At 45.0% G+C, this 21748-nt stretch overlaps 2 protein-coding genes across 2 annotated transcripts; one reads left to right on the top strand and one right to left on the bottom strand.

The window, feature by feature from the left end:
* Positions 1 to 3142: 3142 nt before the first annotated feature.
* gltpa (glycolipid transfer protein a) lies at positions 3143 to 10164 on the bottom strand. Its single transcript, XM_018748995.2, has 5 exons — positions 9999 to 10164; positions 6812 to 6870; positions 6560 to 6693; positions 6324 to 6474; positions 3143 to 5278 (listed from the first exon to the last, which is right to left on the bottom strand). The coding sequence occupies exons 1-5, from the start codon at positions 10099 to 10101 to the stop codon at positions 5096 to 5098; spliced, it is 630 nt and encodes a 209-aa protein (XP_018604511.1). The 5' UTR covers positions 10102 to 10164; the 3' UTR covers positions 3143 to 5095.
* A 3826-nt stretch (positions 10165 to 13990) lies between these two features.
* tchp (trichoplein, keratin filament binding) lies at positions 13991 to 21492 on the top strand. The gene is made up of 13 exons (XM_018748990.2): positions 13991 to 14098; positions 14952 to 15147; positions 16122 to 16332; positions 16430 to 16486; positions 16827 to 16895; positions 17191 to 17364; positions 17479 to 17591; positions 17689 to 17755; positions 17837 to 18009; positions 18098 to 18179; positions 18276 to 18461; positions 21019 to 21162; positions 21254 to 21492. The coding sequence occupies exons 2-13, from the start codon at positions 14957 to 14959 to the stop codon at positions 21284 to 21286; spliced, it is 1500 nt and encodes a 499-aa protein (XP_018604506.1). The 5' UTR covers positions 13991 to 14098; positions 14952 to 14956; the 3' UTR covers positions 21287 to 21492.
* Positions 21493 to 21748: the final 256 nt, after the last annotated feature.

Raw genomic sequence — 21748 nt, 5'->3', positions numbered from 1 at the left:
TCGTGTGGGCGCACTGTGCGCTGCAACTCTTCCACATTCAGGCGTCCTCCGATTTACGACCTCTCACACACACACACACACACACACACACACACACACACACACACACACACACACACACACACACTTTCAGAACCGCTTGTCCCATACGGGGTTACGGGGAACCGGAGCCTACCCGGCAACACAGGGCGTAAGGCCGGAGGGGGAGGGGACACACCCAGGACGGGACGCCAGTCCGTCACAAGGCACCCCAAGCAGGACTCGAACCCCAGACCCACCGGACAGCAGGACCATGGTCCAACCCACTGCGCCACCGCACCCCTCTTTATGACCTCTCTTTATCTGAAATTTGGGAATTACGACTCTTGCCTTTTGATACCCAATTTTCGATACCCGTAACGAAAAGTCGGTATTCAGTATCAGTATCTAAAGTTTGTCCAAAAAAATATTGAAAGTCTAGAGTCACGAATGAAGCATTACAGTGTCGTAATGTAGGGTAATGTATGCTGTAATCTAGCACGGAAGTTCTCGGTTCTGGCTCCATTGTGGTGGAATGACCTCCCCCTCTCACTCAGAACTGCTGAAACTGTTTACATTCAAGAAGGGTCTGAAAACTCACCTTTTCCGCACTCACTTCGCCCAAGATCTCTCCAGCTCATGCATGGTGTAATTGTTCATGCACCGTAACTTCATGATCTTCCCCAGATAAGCCTTTATACAGCTGCTACTCTGGCATTGTATATGATTGTTTGTTTGTGTACCTTATTCTTAAAAAAAAATAAAAATTTGGTAGGAGGTTAACAAGGATTCATCTGTCCTCCGTTTTATGCACCTACTGGAGCGATGAACATCGGTGCATCAAGTGAAAAGTAACAAACTAGGTTTACTTAAGAATCACATGTCTGCAGCCATGTCTCTTTCTCTTAATGTAATACACAAATTACATTTTCGCTGAGATGTACATCACTTTGGAGAAAAGCATCTGCTAAATAAATAAATGTAAATGTAAATGTAATGTACTGAGGGGGGTGCGGTGGCGCAGTGGGTTGGACCACAGTCCTGCTCTCCGGTGGGTCTGGGGTTCGAGTCCCGCTGAGGGTGCCTTGTGACGGACTGGCGTCCCATCCTGGGTGTGTCCCCTCCCCCTCCGGCCTTACGCCCTGTGTTACCGGGTAGGCTCCGGTTCCCCGTGACCCCATATGGGACAAGCGGTTCTGAAAATGTGTGTGTGTAATGTACTGTAGTCAGCACTAGTGTACCATCTCCTATTTGCTTTGCTTCCACATGTTTGTGCAGTGGCAGTGCAAGAATGACTGTCAAGCCTCATTAATAACTGTCATTATTGAATGTTTGTTGCTGTCTACTGGACACAGGGAACACACAATTAGTTTCTGAAACACACCCATTAGTGACCTCATTAAGTGTTTGATAGTTATAAAGGGACATTGATGTTGATGTACATTGTTTTCTGAGATATGTGTCACTTTGGAGTAGAACATGTGAACTGAATAGAGGTAAATGAAAATATGTTTTATATCATGCAGAAATCATGGGTTGATCTTTGTTTGATAGATGTTTAACAGCATTTTAGTGATGGCTGGGAAAATTGGTTTGGTGTTTTCGGGTGGGCTCGAAAAGCATTACTATTTTCCCAAATAAAATAAAAGAAAACAGGTTTTCACTCTCCAAAATTTTAATATCCACACCATTTATCAGGAATGGATTAATTGTGTAAATCAAGGGATTGCTGTAGATTACTCATTATTTACCATATCACGCAGTAAAATACATTAATCGTGTAGAGGAAGACACCTTTAGCTCTAAATGTGAAGGTACAAAAGGCAAAATTGGATTTTATGATGACAAAAGATACAGTACCAGTACGTATGTTTCACAGTATAATATGGCATGTTTTCTACAACTATGAGAAAGTGCGTTTGTTTACTTCCCGCCAGGGGTTTTGTCCATTCGTTGCACACAAGACAAATGCTCAACATGTTTAGCCTGGTTAGCACTGCTGCTTTCAGACTCAAAGGTCACAGGTTCAAATCCCATCTTCAGCTGTAGTACCCTTGAGCAAGGTACTTACCAATAAAGTTACCCAGCTGTATCAATGGGTAAATAATTGCAAATACCTTAACAGTGTAAGCACCTTTTAGAGAAAAGCGTCCGCTAAATGAATGGAGGTAGGTGACTTTGAGAATGCCATGATGATTAGTGTGTCACACTGTTCCAGCATCCCAAGAAACTGCCACCCCCCAACTTTTTGCACTCTGAATTGTCACGGGTGTACGGAGAATAGTGTGTTGAACAAAAGACGTCCCCCAGAGGCAATTTTATGGGTGAAAATATCTTGTTAAGGGAAAAGATGAGAGCAGAATGGCCATATCTTTGTTAAAGCTAACAGGAAGGGCACAAGCGCAAAACTAAAAGTGGTGTACGACAACAGTGTGCAGAAAAGCATCTCTGGATGTACAATATGCCAAACCTCAAAGAAGGTTGCCATTAAAAGATCTGCAGAAACTGGGTGAAATTGTCAGCCCAGCATGGGCCAAGAACCCTGCAAAATGAATCCCATACTTTGTTGCTTCTTTCATGCTGTTCTGGGAGCAAAAGAGGATCCCATGTATTTTAGCACTGCGTACCTAATAAAGCGGCCAGCAAAGTTATGTTGTGTCACTGTAAGTAGTACCTGTTCAGTCCACATTACCATCATAGAGCAGGGACCATCTATATGATAAAGGTTAAATTTTGATTTAGGAAAATGGAAACTTATTACCCTTTGCTTCCATTTTCCTTTTCTATGCAAATGTATCTTCAGGTAATAATTATTATGACATCATTTAGCTCCAGTGCCAGAATGTCAAAACCTATATTAATATAATTGCCTTCATATTTGATAATTACATTTGGCAGTAATGTGATCCCAGCCCTGAATGTTGAAATTCACACTATTCCAAATATAAAAGCGTGTCGTCGGAAAGACTGGAGTCACATGCAGAGTGTACCCGGCGACTCTTGGGTTTGCTGCAGTTTGTGAAAATGAAGGAATGAAAATCGTTCACGTCTGTGATTTATTGACAAACTATTAATGTGTCAGTTTGAAACAATTTTGCTGTTTATCCACACAGAAACTCGAGGGAAGACTCACGCTCATCTCGGCATTAGTCCTGTTGAAGGTGAACACACACACACACAAAGAAGTCCTTTCACATTACCTGTGAACCTTCGCAAGGTCTTGAGATGGTGCAGCAGAAACAAGAGATAGAGCTCAGTGCAGCTGGTTTCACTGGGAGCCAAACACTGATCATACGAACACCAACACACCAAGATGCACAATTCACCTGCAGAACACAGCGACGTGTGTACGCTGCTCAACACTTAGAGAGCTGCTCCTTCCTGCAAAACACAGTCATTTGAAGTGGCTGGTGCTGTGCTCCACACACAGAGACAAGTCCATTGTTAACAGGGAGCTCTGCAGCGCGCTGCCAAGTCCTGTCCCATTTCCTACTTAAATCTCCGCTATGGGAGATGTGTCAAATACAAAGCATCTGTTACAGAACACACGCTTCTACACAGTGAAGGCGCCATCAGGTCTCGACACACACGACTAACATGGTCCTTCAAACATGAATGTATGGTAGTGGGTGAAAGAGACGTTCTGAAATGTTCGAGCATGGAGAACATTTTGTGAGGTCATCCAAAAAAAAAAAAAACTTTAATTCATACGTAAGCCAAACTCTTGGTGTAGATCTATGAAAACAAACAGAGCTGTTGGAATTATTAGCACTTAGCAGTGGACATACGTCTCTTCATTACCCAAACAACTAATTCTTTGGTTCATCGCTTTAATCTTGTATGGAAAAATATACTAAACTATTACTAAAATATACTAGAGAAACTAGTTTAATTCTTAATTAAAACACTTAACTCTGTTTTAAAAGAAGTCGTTAGATAACACGTGAGTGTGTAAAAAGGCAGGCCGCGATGACAAATGTCCTCGATGGGTGAGAAACATTTTGAGGGACCAGGGGGAGAAGATCACACAGAAGCAGAGATCTGGAACAGCATCATACTCTTCTTGCATGGCTCCGAAATAAAGGTGCAATAAAAATTCTTTACAATAAAACAAAAAAGTCATCTGAAGCGCATCATATATATTAAGTTTCCAGCTCATCATATATAGCTTCATACACAACACCAGTCAAAAATTTGAGCACACTTCCTGGAAACTAGTCATTGTTAGTAGTAGATGAGGCATCACATCTGACCAGCTCTTTTGTAGCAGTTGCCACAGATGCCAAACACTCGTGTGTTGCTTTGCTTTCACGCTCCAGCCCAGATTGTCCCATGGAGGCGCTGGCCAGGTGTACTCACACTTTTGACTGATACCACGGGTAGCACTGCTAATATCAAAAATTTCAACCACTGTCATCCTACAGAAAAGGAAAGCTTTCAAGACAGACGTCAATTTTCCAAGCAAGAACAACCTACACGTTTTAGAAGAAACTGTAGAAGTGTATAATTCACTCAGGAAAAAAATTAAATGAATACAAGTGAACCAAGAATAACTATATATTGCATTTCTGAAACTGGAGATAACATTCAAAAGGATTGTTAATACAACTATAAATTACACAGTAAAAGGGGATTTTATATATTTTAAAAAATACCTTAAGTCAAGCATCAGATATTTGTGCTTTAGATCCAAGGATTCAGATCCATCATCAGTGTTAAAACTGAAATCCTCAAAGCTACCTGGACTGTATTGCAAATAATAACCCATCAAAGCCAGAGTCGCTGACCCTGACACTGAAAACGGTTCTGTCTGTGTGTGTGTGTGGCCAACGCCTGCTCTATGCTGTAAATTCAACGTACGAGACTTGAGCGCATTAAAACTGCGGGACGAACCCCTGCAGAAGATGTAAGCTAAGGCATTCAGGGAAAAGGCACGGGACAGGAGGACACACGCCATCCACAGGTGTGAAAGTCTAGGTTATGAACAATGATGTGGAAGGAAGCCACAGGTGCGGCTGGGAGTTGAGCCGCTTGTCTGAAGTGCACCACCACATGGAGGTGTGTGAATGGAAGAGGATCACACGGTATAGTCGAGCTCGGCATTCATCTTCATATACAGCTCGTAGATGGTGTCCACGGTGGCAGTGAAGTTGACCAGGAACTGGCGGATCTTTTCCAAGCAGTCCTCTTCCTTGACGTCCCTCCCCTTGGACAGGGCCTTCAGGAAATCTGACTTGTAGGGGGCGGCCAGCATTCCCACCTGAGGCAGGAAGACAAGACAGGATACAAACACCTTGTTCTTATACCAACACATCGAATCCTCAAGATACGAACACAAGCTGAACGGGGCATCTGTTTGTAACTTGAGTCATTTTTAACTCCAAGTCACTTTTACCTCTAAGTCACAACCAATGTAAGCTGAATAATACAGATATCCTTCCAAGCATTAATCGGTTACATTTTGTAAAAACCTCAGACAAAGTTATAATAAATTTTAAAAAATATCTGTAACCATTGACGAGTTTTTCCCATGAACAAGGCTGGCATTTGTCAGCTTCAGGCCACTTTCAGCTTTATCATGTGCACAATCAGAGAAAACACACACACACATCTTCAGAACCGCTTGTCCCATACGGGGTTGCGGGGAACCGGAGCCTAACCCGGCAACTCAGGGCGTAAGGCTGGAGGGGGAGGGGACACACCCAGGACGGGACGCCAGTCCGTCGCAAGGCACCCCAAGTGGGACTCGAACCCCAGACCCACCGGAGAGCAGGACTGTGGTCCAACCCACTGCGCCACCGCACCCCCACTCAGAGAAAACAAATGTCCCTAATTTATGGGTAAGGTTCTGTTAAAGATTTTTAATATACAGCACTTATATTAAATAAAAACACACTTAAGAAAAAATAGAATGGTGCAGAAAATACGATTAAAAACAAATAAACGAACAAACCGGTAAACGTTAATATCTTCAAAAATTGGTAAACAATGTTTGCAACACAAGCTAATCAGTGTAAATGGTTTTGAGTGGACAGCACAGTAAGCGGACTTTAGTTTGCTAAACCAGTATTTGTCGGACCACGAGGTACCAGCGCTGGTAACAAATACACCTAATTCTTACTGCTGTCCATTTGTAGGGTTCAAGGTGCTGAAGCTGAGCAGTTGCAGACAAAATACCGACTGCATGAAACGAACTCACAAGCAGTGTCAGTGTGTTAAACGAAAAAACATTTTCTTTAAAATGCCGAAAAGGCCATTGAGGAGCAGCAGTTCACTAAAACGATTAATTGTACTTCAGCGCTCACCTTGAAGAGGCTCTGGACCAACCAGCCGTGATACTTCTTCAGCGCAATCTCGTAAGCCTTGTTGGCATTGACGCGGATCAGGTTGGGGTTATTCTCATCCCTCTCCCCATCCACTAGGCTTTGCAGCAGAACTTGGATGAAGCGAAGACCCCTGGCAGAAAGAACAGCCAAGGTGAGCCATGTCCCTGGGTTCGCAACACATCCCAGCATGCACCTGGGTCTCAAGCCTGCCCCACCTTTTTAGCCACATGAGCGCCAGAGTGGCTCCAACCTTGGGCCACTGGGATCCATGCATCTCTTTCTCCGCTTCGAGGATGAGCTGAAGAGTCTTGTACCGGCCTGGGTTGCTGTCATAAACCGCCTTGATATTCTGGACAGCAACAGGGAAAGTGGGAGAGGGACAGAAAGATGGAGACATCTTCTGAAGAGCAACAGTGGCCCCGAGCATTTCCTCCAGCAACATCCTCGGCTGGAACCACCATACTTACTGTGATGTTCCCCATGATGTCCGCTTTAATTGGAGCAAAAACCGTCGAGCCAAGACAGTCTAAGGAGAGATATGACACAACAGCCAATGAATGAACATCACACTGATCTGCAAAAAAAGTGATCGACCGAACCCATACGCGAACCTCCCAAAAAAGTCAAAATCACATGACCGATGACTTTCAGAGAAGATAAGCATCAGAGCACATAGCAGAGCTCATCTTCACTTCCTAGGTGTTTTTTTTAATTATATGGGCTGTTTAAAAAAATCTGATTAAGTCTACCTATCAGTTATTGAGCCTGCCAAGAGAAGTAAAGAGATTTCTGAAAGAACCTCTTTGCCTCATTCATTTTTCAGTGGTGCGCCCGGACACCACGTTCGGCTTGAACAAGCACGGTTAAACACAGCACGGGCATGGAGCCAGCTGGGCCTGTACCTGGCAGAGCTGAAAGAGGATCCAGCTGTTTTAATGCTGAGAAAAAAGCGACAATATGAAACTGGTGTTTGATAAAGCATCCGGAGGAACACTAATGATATCGTTTAAAGCGAAACATGGGACGCAGAGGGTCAGTGGAGATACTGGACACTGTGTAGGAGCCACAGGCGGGAGGCCATGCTGACAGCCTTCAGCACCACACGGTCACACTGTCCCGCTGGCGACACACTGCCGTGCTTTGTGTTTCACACGCCAGCCATCTCTGGTTTCTGAAAATTCCACCCCACCCCTATGCTTTGGACGACCGTCTTTCCTTGAATGCTCCATTTATGCGAGGCGACTGCCTTTTCTCCTCTGCTCCCGCACAACACTGCCTTGTTGTCCTGTTTTCGCTGCAGCGCTCTGCATTGCTTTCCCTGGCACTAACTATTCCAGAACTTTTCACAGAATATATCTACCCCTGTGCTGGTAGAATAGGAAGTGTTGCAATCGTCTTACATTATAAAAGATATCAGAGTCAGCAATGAAAACTGTTTGGGTTTGCTGGGTAAAATTAATGGTCATAACCCTTTTTAAAAATGCACCTTCAGATGCACAAATTTTATTTCTCATTTCAGGCATGAAAGGCAACTATAAAAGTCCATTACATCTTCTGCTGTGATGGAATTCACTATCAAATTCCCTGCATTGTGGAACGTTAATGGAGAAGTGGCGAGGTGATTAGGGTGTTCCGCACACTCTGTACAATACAATATGCAGCACAATGGCAGAGAAAGAAAAGCCGGCTAATTTGGACAACAGAGACCCGGGACCCCGAGTGTTTCAGATGACATACTGAATAGGGAGGGCTTCATATATTAATAGAGAATGAGGACCTCAAAGATGTCCCGCCAGCCGGGTCCGCCACTGAATGGGCAGAGCAACTCAACACCACACTCATGCATTTTCTCAACTGAAATCCAGGGCAGCCAATTAAATAATGTATGCATAAGGTTGGGGCTCCTCGGCAAAGAAATCCAATACAAAAAAAGATAATCCCTCGTGACACATAATTACTTCATCTTGACAGAAGTGTTAATTGAATGCATGTAGCCCTTTTCACAGGGTTTCATAATGAGTTTCATGTGGAGAGGAAAATCACCATGAAGGCAAAATCACGATTTGTCAAGGTCTTATTTCACGAAGCAAATGTCATAAGGAAACTGAACATTATGAAGATGACATTGGCACATCTCTCGTTTTAATTTAAGAAAAGTGCTGCAACAGTAAAGGTTCCATTAAAACCATTTGTATAATTGGGCTCCGAGACTTCCGAGGGTGTTCTCTACAGCCAAGGCGACCTTCCGGAGGAGTCTACATGAAAGTCATTTAGACTGGTCTCGGAATCGGTAGGCAGGCAAGACATTGCACACGGTCCCGTTAAAATGACTCAAAGCGGCAGCAGTGCGGTTCCCTGAAAGGGCAAATGAGATCAGTGGTGCCAGATCCCACACCTTTCTGATGTAAAGTGGCACAGGGATTCTAAAGGCTTGTCCTCACATAAAATCCAGACAGGACTATTGCTGGGTGGTGCCAGAGAAAACCACTGTTGGGGTGTAGAATGAGTGCCAAGGAAATGCCACAACATCACAGTGGCTTTCTTAAACCACACATTGCTGGTTTACATCTCATGTCTCACCATGGAAAGCAGAGTACATTTAACAGATGAATAAATCGTCTGTCTTTCCCCACAGCAATAACGTGTGCTAAATTCATTTTAATTTTTAATTGAAACAAACACTTTTTGTATTAGACTTTTCAGTTTAAGTTTCACATACTAAAGATGACACAATGCAGTACATGTCAAATATCACTGAGAGCAAGCAATGTCTCATTATTAGAATCATAATCAGATTTATTGGCCAAGTGTACTGATGCACACAAGGACTTTGCTGTGCTTCTAGGTGCCTCCAGTTTTACAGACAAACAACTGACACAGAATTACAGAATAAATAAATAAAGAAAAAAATAAACATATTTACCAGCTATACAAACACAAAAGTGTAAACAGTAGTATAAATACAAAAAAAAGTAAATAAATAATTAAATTATAAAAAGTGGTTGGATAATGTTTCACTGACAGGAGACCTATAGGGAGTGTGAACTGTTCATGAGATTGATGAACCTGAAAAATAATGTAAAGTGAAAGTGAAAGAAAACTATACGATGTAAAAACTAAAGAAAACGAGCATTAGGCCATAATTCTTTGATGGCGCTGAAACTTTTTTTTTTACCACCTTCCCTGTGCATCATTATTGGCCTTGATTCCACCAGAAATCACACACACACACACACACACACGTGCACAGTCCGCCGCACTCGGCGCGCGCCCGTGGACAGTGTGCTCTCAGGCCCGGTGAAAGTCTGTTAAAAGCACGGAGGTGGCAGTGGCAGTGGTGTGTGGTCCCGTCTCGTGCTGCACGGAGCACGGTGGGTGTTGGATCATTTCTCAGAAAAAGTATAAAAAAGTAAAGTATTCCAAGCGAACTCAATTGCCAGCAAATCTGTTGTGAAAGAGGAGAGCTTAGACAGAAGGAAAAAAAACATTCGTACGCAGTCGAGCGCGCACTGAAATAATCTGCGGAGAGGACAGACAGATGCGCGAAGGCGCGGAGACGCGCAGTTCAGATCCCAGTCACTTTTTTTTCGGGGGGAGGGGGATGGGTCGCGATTAATAATCGTGATTATAAAGTGAGGGAGACGAAGAACTCACCGAAGAACGGCGGGAGGTGGGACACGGACTCCAGGAAGGGTCTGGTCTCCACTTGCCGGTCGGCGGATAGCTGTTTGAACTGGTGCTCCAGGAGGAGAGCCATGCCTGCGCGGGGCTCGGGGACGCGCAATGCGTGGACATGCGGCCGGAGGCGCTCTTTGTAGGGGAGTGCGGCGGCGGCTCGGCGGCGCGCAGCGGAGAGCCAATCGTGCAGGAGAAGGAGGGACGAACGACACACAGCAGGGAGAAGATACACTGACTGTTTTACTGTGCTGCGCTGCCTGGTTACGCAGAATTACTTAGTTTTAACTGTGTTTCCGATCGCGATCTCATGCGTGTCTAATAATAATAGCTTAGATAACACATTTGCACAGGAATACACTCGATACGCGACAGTGCCCGTAAATGCGACGCGAATGTGGTCCGAAAACGTATACAGAAAAACGACCTGTGTACACCGCCCCGAAGAAATAGCGAACAGGGACAAGCAGGACATACCGATACACAGGACGTCCTGTACACACACGCCTCCCTATTATTATCGTGACCGACTCCCGCTATAAGACACTTTCCCTGTTATTTCTTTATGTCGCGCACATACTGCCTGAAGCCGCTTATTCAAGCGATGGTCGCGGCGAGCTGGAGCCTAACCCGGCAGCACAGGGCGCAAGGCTGGAGGGGGGGGGGGGGGGGGGGACACACCCAGGACGGGACGCCAGTCCATCGCAAGGCAGCAGGACTCGAGCCCCAGACCCGCCGCATAGCAGGACCTTGGCAAGCCCGCTGCACCACTGCCCCCCCCCCCACTTCATGTCATACGACCCACAAAATTTACGTTACAAAAAGTGCGTTTTCAAAATATTTTGTCAATATTCCTTTATGACTATTAAAACGTCACAATGTTCTGCTACCGTTCCTTACTACAGACCCGTAGCACAATGTTTTTACATTTATTCATTTATCTGATGCTTTCTCTAAAGATGGGGGTGCGGTGGCACAGCGGGTTTGACCAGGTCCTGTCTCCGGTGGATCTGAGGTTTCAGTTCAGCTTGGGGTGCCGTGACAGCCTGGCGTCTCGCCCAGCCTGTGTCCCCTACGCCCTGCGTTGCCAGATTAGGCTCCACTTCGCCGCGACCCCGCTCGGGACAGGCGGCTTCAGCCAGTGTGTATGTATGTATGTATGTACGCAGACTCACCGGCCACTTTATTAGGTAGACCTGTTCAACTGCTCACACACACACACGTTTTCAGAACCGCATGTCCCCTATGGGGTCGCGGGGAACCGGAGCCTACCCGGCAACACAGGGCGTAAGGCCGGAGGGGGAGGGGACACACCCAGGACGGGACGCCAGTCCGCTGCAAGGCACCCCAAGCGGGACTCGAACCCTAGACCCACCCGAGAGCAGGACCCGGTCCAACCCACTGCGCCACCGCGCCCCCTGTTCAACTGCTCGTTAACGCAAATATCTAATCAGCCAATCATATGGTAGCATCTCAATGCATGTAGATATGGTCAAGACGATTTGCTGAATTTCAAACTGAGCATCAGAATGGGGAATAAAGGTGATTTAAGTGACTTTGAACGTGGCATGGTTGTTGGTGCCAGACAGGCTGGTTTGAGTATTTCAGAAAGTGCTGATCTAGTGGGATTTTCACGCACAGCCATCTCTGGGGTTTACAGAGAATGGTCAGAAAAAGAGAAAATATCCAGTGACCGGCAATTCTGTGGATGAAAATGCCTTGTTGATGCTAGAGGTCAGAGGAGAATGGCCAGACTGGTTCAACAGTAGAAAGGCAATAGAACAGGGACAAGCAGGACATACCAATAGAAAAGCAACAGTAACTCAAATAGTAACTCAAACAGTAACTCAAATAACCACTCATTACAACCAAGGTATGCAGAAGAGCATCTCTGAACGTACAACACGTTGAACTTTGAAGCAGATGGGCTACAGCAGCAGAAGACCACACCAGGTGCCACACCTGTCACCTAAGAACAGGAAACTGAGCTACAGTTCGCACGGGCTCACCAAAATTGGACAATAGAAGATTGGAAAAATGTTGCCTGGTCTGATGAGTCTTGATTTCTGCTGCAATATTCAGATGGTAAGGTCAGAATTTGGCATAAACAACATGAAAGCATGGATCCATTCTGCCTTGTATCAACGGTTCAGGCTGGTGGTGGTGGTGTAATGCTGTGGGGAATATTTTCTTGGCACACTTTGGGCCCCTTAGTACCAACTGAGCATCGTTTAAATGCCACAGTCTACCTGAGTATTGTTGCTGACCATGTCCATCCCTTTATGACCACAGTGTACCCATCTTCTGATGGCTTCTTCCAGTAGGATAACGCGCCATGTCACAAAGCTCAAATCATCTCAAACTGGTTTCTTGAACATGACAATGAGTTCACTGTACTCAAATGGCCTCCACAGTCACCAGATCTCAATCCAATAGAGCACCTTTGGGATGTGGTGGAACAGAAGATTCGCATCGTCGATGTGCAGCCGACAAATCTGCAGCAACTGCATCATGTTATCATGTCAATATGGACCAACATCTCTGAGGAATGTTTCCAGCACCTTGTTGAATGTATGCCACGAAGAATTAAGGCAGTTCTGAAGGCAAAAGGGGGTCCAACCCAGTACTAGCAAGGTCTACCTAATGAAGTGGCCAGTGAGTGTAATATATATGTGTGTGTGTTCTCCAAAGCAACTTACAATGTTTTACCCATTTATACAACTTAGGGTACCTTGCTCAGGGGTACTCTTGGAAGTGGGGATTGAACCTGTGACTTTTGGGTCCAAAAGCAGCCATTAACACATTACCAGCTTCCGCAATTAAACATTGGTGCATAAAGTGGAAAGAAACAAATTAAGTTTAGTTAAGAATGACACGTTTGCAACTATGTCCCTCTTTCTCCTAATGTAATGCACAAATTGTATTTTCTGAGATGTACATCGCTTTGGAGAAAAGCGTCTGCTAAATGAATAAATGTAAGCGTGGTAACACTACAGTAGTTCTGATTTTTGATGTCGATTTTTAATGACATTCTCCGCTATTTCTCATGGGAAAATATCCCCACTGTGCCTCCTTTCACTGTAAGACACACTGGAAGCACATAGTTTATCAAGCATCACCGTTTTGCCTTCACGCAGTAACACGAGTACCTTCACGTAAAAGTGATGAGATGCCCTTCTCCTGCTCCATCTCACATTCGACTTACAAACTTTCCAAGTAACGAACCCATTCTAGCCCCTTTTACATTGGTACTTATAAGGAGTGGCTGTACAGGACCTGGGCCCCTTTTCACTGGTCACGTCCTAGGCTCATACATCCTATCCTCCGTTTCCAGCTGGGGCGCTTTCCCCAAAACCACGTAGTTAATGTTAATTGACGAGTAATAAAGAGTTACATTCTTATGTCTCTCAGACAAGTCAAACACACCGGACTGACAAAAACCGATCACGTATTACACACACACACACATCTTCAGAACCGCTTGTCCCTTACGGGGTCACAGGGAACCGGAGCCTACCCGGCAACACAGGGCGTAAGGCCGGAGGGGGAAGGGGACACACCCAGGACGGGACGCCAGTCCGCCACAAGGCACCCCAAGCGGAACTTGAACCCCAGACCCACCGGAGAGCAGGACTGCGGTCCAACCCACTGCGCCACCGCACCCCCTCGATCACGTATTATTTGATCTAATTTGTCCAACTAATGAACAAGAAAGAAACTGGTGACTTTTATATTTGCTCAGCTTATTCATTAATTGTGTACATGTGCCAGTGCGAAAGAAAGGGCATCTATTCAAGGAAAATAGTGCATCTTTTTCGTAGCAGTTAATACTTCTCTAAAACATGACCATCATCATTAGGACGTTGAAGCCAAGAAAAATGACCGACAATCCTAAGAAATGTTTGACTCTTTCGACTTTCCGTAGCGTAACCAGGAAATGAAACGTGTTACCAAGAGAAACAGGAAGTGGCTTCTGATAGCAGTTGTCAACGGAAACTTGGAAACCGGAGCAGCAAAGTAACCTGCTTCGGCTATAAAAACACAGCAGTCAAACTGTTAATTTTATGAAGAACTGCGGAGTAAGTACCTTAATCGTGCATCACATCAAGGTAGCTGCTTTTGGATGTATAAGACGACGTTTCAGGGAGTAGCGTTAGCGTCGTCGCCTCCTCGTCGAAAAGACCTGGATTCGAATATCCAGTCCACTGACTCTCGCTCTAGTAAGCGAAGTGCTTGCCCTGAATTTCTCTAGTGAAGATATAATAAAAGCCTTTAGAAATATGTTAATCGTGAGGGTGCTTTATTTTTGTTTTCGCTACAAACGTTTTGTTAGTCGCTGCCTCAGCTAAATCATTGAATAGCTAGCTTAGGTTCTAAAATGATAAGTTTGATTGAAGGATGAAGGTTTTCATGACATTATGTGAGAGTTTTGCCCAGAGAAATTGCAGTGTTAAATACGATGATTAATTTGTTGTATACCGAAAGATTCTCGGTTCTGGAATGAGCTCCCTTTTACCCTCAGAACTGCTGAGTCCCTCAACATTGAATAGTCACAAAACACACCTCATTCGGACCTGCGTCTCCTCTGTCTGCTCTATACATTTTCTCTATATTTCCAGTTGGAAAAAAAAAAAAACTTGTGTGACTGTACTTTGTAAATCATGTCTGTATTTGAAATACCTTTGTTCACTTATGAGTCGTCACTTTGTCTGTAATGTAAATGTAATGTACTCTTATGACATAAGTACAGTCTTTGAGTGTCTTCATCAAGGCTACTACAGCATAAGTGGGATTTGAACCAAAGCCCTTCAGAGTGTATGAGTACAGTTTTAGCCATTACTGCATTGCAGTTATTACACTAACAGTAGTGGGTAAAATGGGCAAAATTGTGCAGCCGTTTGGGGGTTTTCTCAAAGATGACAATCTTTCTAGGTGCAATGGCTCTTCCCACCCTTTCCACACGCTGGTCGAGCCGCAGCCGGACCCTGGAGAAGCAGATGGTGAGACGGCGGGAGCAGGAGGCACGCTGGAGGCAGCAGTGGGAGACCCACTCGCAGTACTTCAGAGAGCAGAGCGTCCGCAGCAGCAAGCAGGCACAGTGGAGCTCCAGGCAATCCTTCCATCAAAGGTGGTTCCCTGGTTGACCTACATTTGGTGGCTGATGCTTAGAAGAAATGTTTCTGTATGTTCACACATTCAGTGCAGGTTAGCAGCAGGTGCAGTAGACTTGTGACCAGAATGTTCAAATTGCAGGAAAAGGTAAATACATTAATTATCCTTCCCTTCATCAGTTTTCAATAACCACTTGTCCTGTTCAGGGTCGCAGGGGTCTGGAGCCTGTCCCAGGAACCATAGGGCACAAGGCAGATGACACCCTGGACAGGAGCCAATTACACAAACTCACTCACACATGCAATTTACAGTCACAGAATTACCCTGAAATGCATGTCTTTGGACTGTGGGAGGAAACCAGAGCATCTGGAGAAGAGCCACAGAAATGATGGGAGTACATGCAAATGTCATGCAGACAGCCAGATTCAAACCCAGGTCTGAACCTAAAGCCTAGGTGCTGTGAAGAGCAAGTGCAAGTGCTCCTGTGCCACCCACTATATTAATTATACTCCATTAACACCAACAGATCAGAAATGTGTGACACATGAATTTATCAGTTTATGCAAAAACCCAGCATGCTGCTTACAAACAGTCAAATTTAAGAAAAAAACTTTTCAGTTTATTTATTTAGACGCATTTTCTTTCTGTTCTCTGAAATGCACTTTGAGGTCGATTTTAAAAAAAAAAAATGAAATTAAGGGTTCAGAGTACCAGTGTCTTGTCCATGGTTTAGCCTGCCTCCCATCCTGAGCTTTTGGGATAGACTCCAGATGACATGACCCTGTGTTAAAGAGGAGTATTTATTTATATATCACTGCTATATCTCAGCTGTTTACAGAACCTGAACAGTGAACAAATGTAGGTTCATCTCTTATGTAGCTTTTATTGATTGTGACTTTAGAGCTACAAACAGAGTTATAAACTGACTCATATTCTTGTGATTTGAGGAGTCAGCATACCATTATTTTGCTGTCCCATCCTACATGGTAGCATGACTGCATACCACCGCAGCATCCTGCAGGAGGAGAAGCAGCGCAGCCTAGAGGAGCGGCGGGAGCGGCTGCGCATCCTCCTGCAGGAAGAACGTGACAAGCTGGAGGCTGAGCTGCGCGAGCTCCACCCCAACAGGACTGCGCAATCTGGACAGTTGATCCAGAAAGCAGAAGAATTGCGATTGGCCAGGGAGGAACGCCGGAAGAAGGTAGGCACTTCTCCTGTTCACCTCAACCTGGCGTGAGATACCATGGGACACGTGACTCCCACACCCAACATGTGAACGGTGCTGATTCTGTTTGCAGCTCGCACAGGAGCTACTGCGTGAACGCTGGAAGAGAAATGACCCGGCGCTGAGACAGGTCAGTCAACAGCATTGGCACAGACAGAAAACAGCGCTTAGAGTTAAATATAGTTGACTCTCGTTGTTATTGCCTTTACGTTGGCCCTGATTCCAGAAGCCCCCGACAGCTGAAGGAGTAATGTTTGAGGCACCCTGAAGCCATACAATCAGAGGTGTGTGTTTTCAGCCAAAACTCAGCTGGCTTTATGTCACTTAGTGCACTTGAGCTGAAAGCCAACAGGTGTATTTCATTTCAGCTGCTGTACCCTGGATTTTGTTACAGACTCATCTGTTCTGTTTTGGTCTGTTTTATCAGCATCTCCCTGTTGCAAAAACTTCTTGATTTCCTGTATCTATAGACTGAATCAATGTTGCACCAAGATCATGTGACGCACCACTGGCAAGTACAGGAGCAAGAGCGAAAGCAGGTATTATTTCCTTTCCAGTGTATTTTTATAGGAGTTTCATTCATGTGCAAAAAAAAAAAAGTTATTGATACATGGGTTTAATATTTCTTCTGCTGAAAGCATTTTGTACATGTTCCACTATTATAGGTTTCAAAGGCCCTTAAATTCTAAGGAAATACTTGGTCAGTCATACTGTTTACATTCACTAAGTCATAGCAGCGTGAAGGGTTCTTCAGATGGACTTTGAAAAGATGAGCAGGCACCACAGGTTAGATCACCTTGGGGGTTCTCCATGATACTGTTACCTGAATGACAGCAACTGGAAGCTGCTCAGGAGGAGAAGAAGCGGTTTGAAAACGAATACGAAAGAACTCGACGTGAGGCACTGCAGAGGATAAAGGAGGAAGAGGAGAGGCGGAAGGCTGAGGCACGGCGCCGAGCGGAGGAGCTCCAGCATCAGATGGAGGAGCTGAAGCTTCGGGAGGAGGAGGTGAGGGTGTTTTTTGTACGCAGGTTGGGGGTGTGGGGCTCATCAACAGTAAACGTTGCTGAGAGGACAGGTCTTGCCCTCCTGCTTGGTGAAAGATAACACTTTGTTTCTCAGGCCAGTCGACTGAAAAAAGAACAGGAGGCTCTGCTGTCCCAGCGCTGGGAAGTAGAGAAGCTGGAGGAGGAGAGGAAGAAGCAAGAAGAGTGGCGAAAGAAATACGAACTCGGGTACAATATGTACACCATCGTTTCGGCTGCAAGACAGTTCAGATGTTGCAGATGGTTCTGTGATGAGCCAATCTGCTGTTTTGTCTCAATCTACCAGGTGTTTTTTGGGTAGGCAGTACCGTACGCAGTTGAAGAGACGAGCCCAGCAGGTGCAGGAGGAGCTGGTGAGCATCACGTCATGCATTGGCAGTAAATTCTGCATTATGCAAACTGTGTTCCGGTGTGACCTCAGTGACCTCTGCCAGGAGATGGATCAGCAGATCTTGGCTGCACTGCTGGAGGCGGAGCAGGAGGACCAGCGGTTGGCCAGTGCGCAGAGGGAGAGGGCTGTGGCAGATGCCGCTTGGATGAAGCGTGTCATTGAGGAGCAGCTGCAGCTTGAGCATGAGAGAGAGGCGGAGTTTGACATTCTCTATAGGTGAGTACAGTGCAGTCACTCTCAACCAAACCCATCAGAGTGCCCTGCTGCAGAGGGAAAAGCTGGACTGCTGTGCTGTGCCGCACAGGGAGGATGCCCAGCGTGTATGGGAGAGGCGTGAGGCAGAGTGGGAGAAGGAGAGAAGAGCCAGGGAGCGGCTCATGCAGGAGGTGAGACCCCTTTCGGCTCTCCTTCGCAGTTGTCTTTGATGGGTCTAGTGTGTGTAGGACGGAGAGTCAACTAGGGGAGGGGTGTACTGCTGCCAGGTGCTTCTGGGGCGGCGACAGCAGTTGGAGCAGAAAATGCAGGAGAACCGGCGGGCCCAAGAGGAGTCGCTGCGCAGACGTGAGGAGCTCATCCAGGAGCTGGAGCGCGAGAAGCAAGAGAGGCAGCTAGAGAGGGAGCATGAAGAAAGGCAGAAAACAGCGCGTAAGCAGGAGATCGATGCACAGGTACTGAATGTGTTCAGCTGGAGTCCTGCTTTGACCACAAAACCGATCGTGCTGTGTGTGCCAGTAAAACTGTTGCTCAAGTCCATTTGTATTCTAGTCTAAAAGGCCTCTGTATATGACGGGGAACTGAGCTGTCATCCCTCCCTAATTAATTATACACACACACGTACACATGCGCACACACACTGGCTGAAACCATTTGTCCCGAGCGGAATCGTGGCGAACCGGAGCCTAACCCAGCAACACAGGGCGCAAGGCTGAAGGGGGAGGGGAGACAGCCAGGACGGGACACCAGTCTGTTGCAAGGCACCCCATGCAGCACTCAAACCCCAGAGCCACCAGAGAGTGGGAGCTGGCCAACCCACTGCGTCACCCTGCTACTTTGCGATGCACATCAAAACATTGCGCGTCTACAGCGGTTCGTCGGCTTGTGGGCACGTAAGCCCGAAGTAGGACAAAGACTCCCTCCTTTTTAGTCGGACCATGTTGCTGTTAAGTGTTTCATATGTTACTGTGTTTGGCTTTAATTTTTTTGTTTTTACCCTCCTAACCATGGCACCAAAGCGTAAATGTGATGCAGGTGATGGTGATGCATGAAAGAAAAGGGAAATGATCACAATTGAAACTAAAGTGGAAATAATAAAGCAATCGGAACAAGGTGAAACACCAACAAATATTGGAAAAGCAAACGTTAAAGTTTCTTCAGTGTTTTGCATCTACATGCACACACTCTCTCTCTCTTTTATAAAGACTGTAGTTGTCATGACCACACCCTGCACCTCAGCTAACAGGTTCAATTGGAGTATTCGCCTATAGAAGACACTTTTCAGTTGCGGAATCTCACTCAAGACAATTCCCACTCTGCGTTCTCAAACCTACCTCGCTTTGCTCTTCCAACTCCTCTCCCTCATCGTTCCTCAGTCCCATTTACATTTATTCATTTGGCAGACGCTTTTGTCCAAAGCGATGTACATCTCATCAAAAGTACAATTTATGCATTACATTGAGAGGAGGAGACATAGCTGCAGACATGAAAGTCCCAAGCAAACCTAGTTTGTTCCCTACCAGTTTGTTCCCTACGTTCCACATCTCTTTAATAACCACCGCCCGCCTTGTCTCTTGGCCACGATTTTGGATCCTCACCTCTGTTCGGTTTGCTGGTCGACTGACCATTCACCCATCCCCAACCACGAGAACATGTCTAGTCCTTTGATTATGAATAAACAATCCTGCACTTGCATCCAGTCTCCTCCTCTGTTCATCATGACAGTTGTAACATTTATTACTATCTCTTTCTGTGTTTCTCTATTATAAATACTGTAGTTACATTTCTTATTATATGATTACATTGTATTATAATTACTGTATTGTTGTATTAAAGATGTTTGTGTATCCAAAGTGTTTAATATTTTTTATGCACAGAAAGGTACATGATATACGATAAACTAAGTCAAACATTTGACTAACTGACATTAGATACCAATCATAACTAACTGTTCCGACTTGCGTCAAAATCCGACTTAAAGACAGACTTAGGAATGGAATTTGTTTCTACACTGGGGACTGCCTGTATTATTAGGTCAAATTAGCATTATTTTTCCTGGTTCCCGAACAAAATCATGTGAAATTAAAAATGAACTAAAATAAAAGGTATATGCATGACAAGGAGAACTCCGTGTTTGCTTATATTTGTAATAGAAATAATATCTTATCCAAATTATTGAAAGTGGTACTGTGAATTATGCAGGAGAGTGAATAATTTTTTAACCATGGGTGTCACCTTTGGACTTGTAAACCACAAGAGAAACATGATTTATGGTAGTGTAAGGGTTTTCTTATTATAAAAGCTGTTTATATTGCTTAAGTAACTGAGTTGTTTACATGTTCATTTCTAAAAATTTGTATTCAATCTGGTATTTGTTTTACCATGCTAGTATAATAGGTTTACCATAGTCAGCGTTGTGATTAGTTGAGACTGTCACCTGATGGGAAATAATGGGTATATAATGTAGTTAGTTTTGTTACGAAAGTGTAGAATCTTCTTGCTGTGCAGAGTGAAACACATTGTGGGCTTCGTTAGAAATACCTGTTTTGTACGTAAAAGGGTCGCGTTACTGGGGGAAAAAAATACCACTTCACTATATTGACCTGCTGCTTTTATCCAAAGTTACTTACAGCATTAGGCTGCCTGTAGTTAATCGCCCAATTATACAACTTGGTAATTTATGGTATTTACTGCTCAAGGGTACTGCAGCAGTAAGCAGGCTTTGAACTTGCAACCTTTGGAACCAAAGGCAGCGGCACTAACCAGTACACTATGGTGTATTGGTAGGGAGTATATGTCTTCATAAGCTGATATACTGGATTTTCATTGTATGGAGCCCCTGTTACATGAGAGAGCAGTGTATAGCTGTGTCTTGTTTTTCCAGTCCTTCTGCTACACAGCCCCCTAGAGTCAGTCCCTGAGTGCAGCTGTTGGGTGTCTGTGGTTTTTGTCAGCTGAGGCTTGTTCCATAGCCTCAGGCGGTGAACACTCTCCTGGCTCTTTGCCCCACAGCTGGAGACACGACACAGGGAGCAGTTGCAAGCCCAGAGGAGGAGGGAGCTGGAAGAGGAGGAAGAGAAGGAGGCTCAGAGTCGCTACGAGGAAGACCTACGTCTGGAGGTGGAGAGAATGACACAGCGGGGTCATAAGGAGAAGGTATGGCGCTGCTTTCTGTTCTTGGCCATGAGCTGCAAGCAAAGCAAGTGCACCCGCAGCATATCTCATTATAAATCTTTCCTCCTTCCAGATTCACAGCAGACCTAGAACTGCATGGACATGAAAAGTCGGAAGGGTCACACGGGCAGGGCGTTGTTCAGAACTTCCTTGTGCGTTTATAGAAAGTGTTGTAAGTTAGGTGTCATAGTGGGTATAGCAGCTGTTGTGTATTACAAGGTTAAAAAGATAATTGTATAGCAGTTGGGTTTATGTATATACAGTACACTTTTTAAAAAAAATGATTTTCCTATTAAAATGTCATGAAATGTATTAGTTATTAAATCAGGCTGTTTTTCTTGCATTCAGAACCAGGTATGTATAGATTGCAATTGTTAGTGTTTCAGTGTAGACTTTAAAGCTTTAAACATGCAAACAGTGGTTTCAGCATGAAAATAGGAAGATGACTGCTTTACTAAAAGGATCTGCAATTTTGATGAAAGTTTTGCATCTGTGTTTGGGTGTCATTGGTACAATCATAAAAGTTGACAAGCACAAGTAGACAGCCAAACACTACCAGAGTAATTTG

Source organism: Scleropages formosus, chromosome 19 (genome assembly GCF_900964775.1).
Source record: "Scleropages formosus chromosome 19, fSclFor1.1, whole genome shotgun sequence".
Taxonomy (NCBI): domain Eukaryota; kingdom Metazoa; phylum Chordata; class Actinopteri; order Osteoglossiformes; family Osteoglossidae; genus Scleropages; species Scleropages formosus.
The sequence above is the reverse complement of the archived record's forward strand: the minus strand, read 5'-3'. Positions and strand labels throughout refer to the sequence as shown.

Coding starts and splice junctions, on each gene's coding strand:
- gltpa (XM_018748995.2), bottom strand. CDS start 10,101: ATGGCTCTCCTCCTGGAGCACCAGTTCAAACAGCTATCCGCCGACCGG. Junction 6,694..6,811: donor ACATCATGGGGAACATCACA/GTAAGTATGGTG, acceptor GTTGCTGTCCAG/AATATCAAGGCGGTTTATGA. Junction 6,475..6,559: donor GCGCTCATGTGGCTAAAAAG/GTGGGGCAGGCT, acceptor TCTTTCTGCCAG/GGGTCTTCGCTTCATCCAAG.
- tchp (XM_018748990.2), top strand. CDS start 14,957: ATGGCTCTTCCCACCCTTTCCACACGCTGGTCGAGCCGCAGCCGGACC. Junction 16,333..16,429: donor GGGAGGAACGCCGGAAGAAG/GTAGGCACTTCT, acceptor TTCTGTTTGCAG/CTCGCACAGGAGCTACTGCG. Junction 16,896..17,190: donor AGGAGCAAGAGCGAAAGCAG/GTATTATTTCCT, acceptor CCTGAATGACAG/CAACTGGAAGCTGCTCAGGA.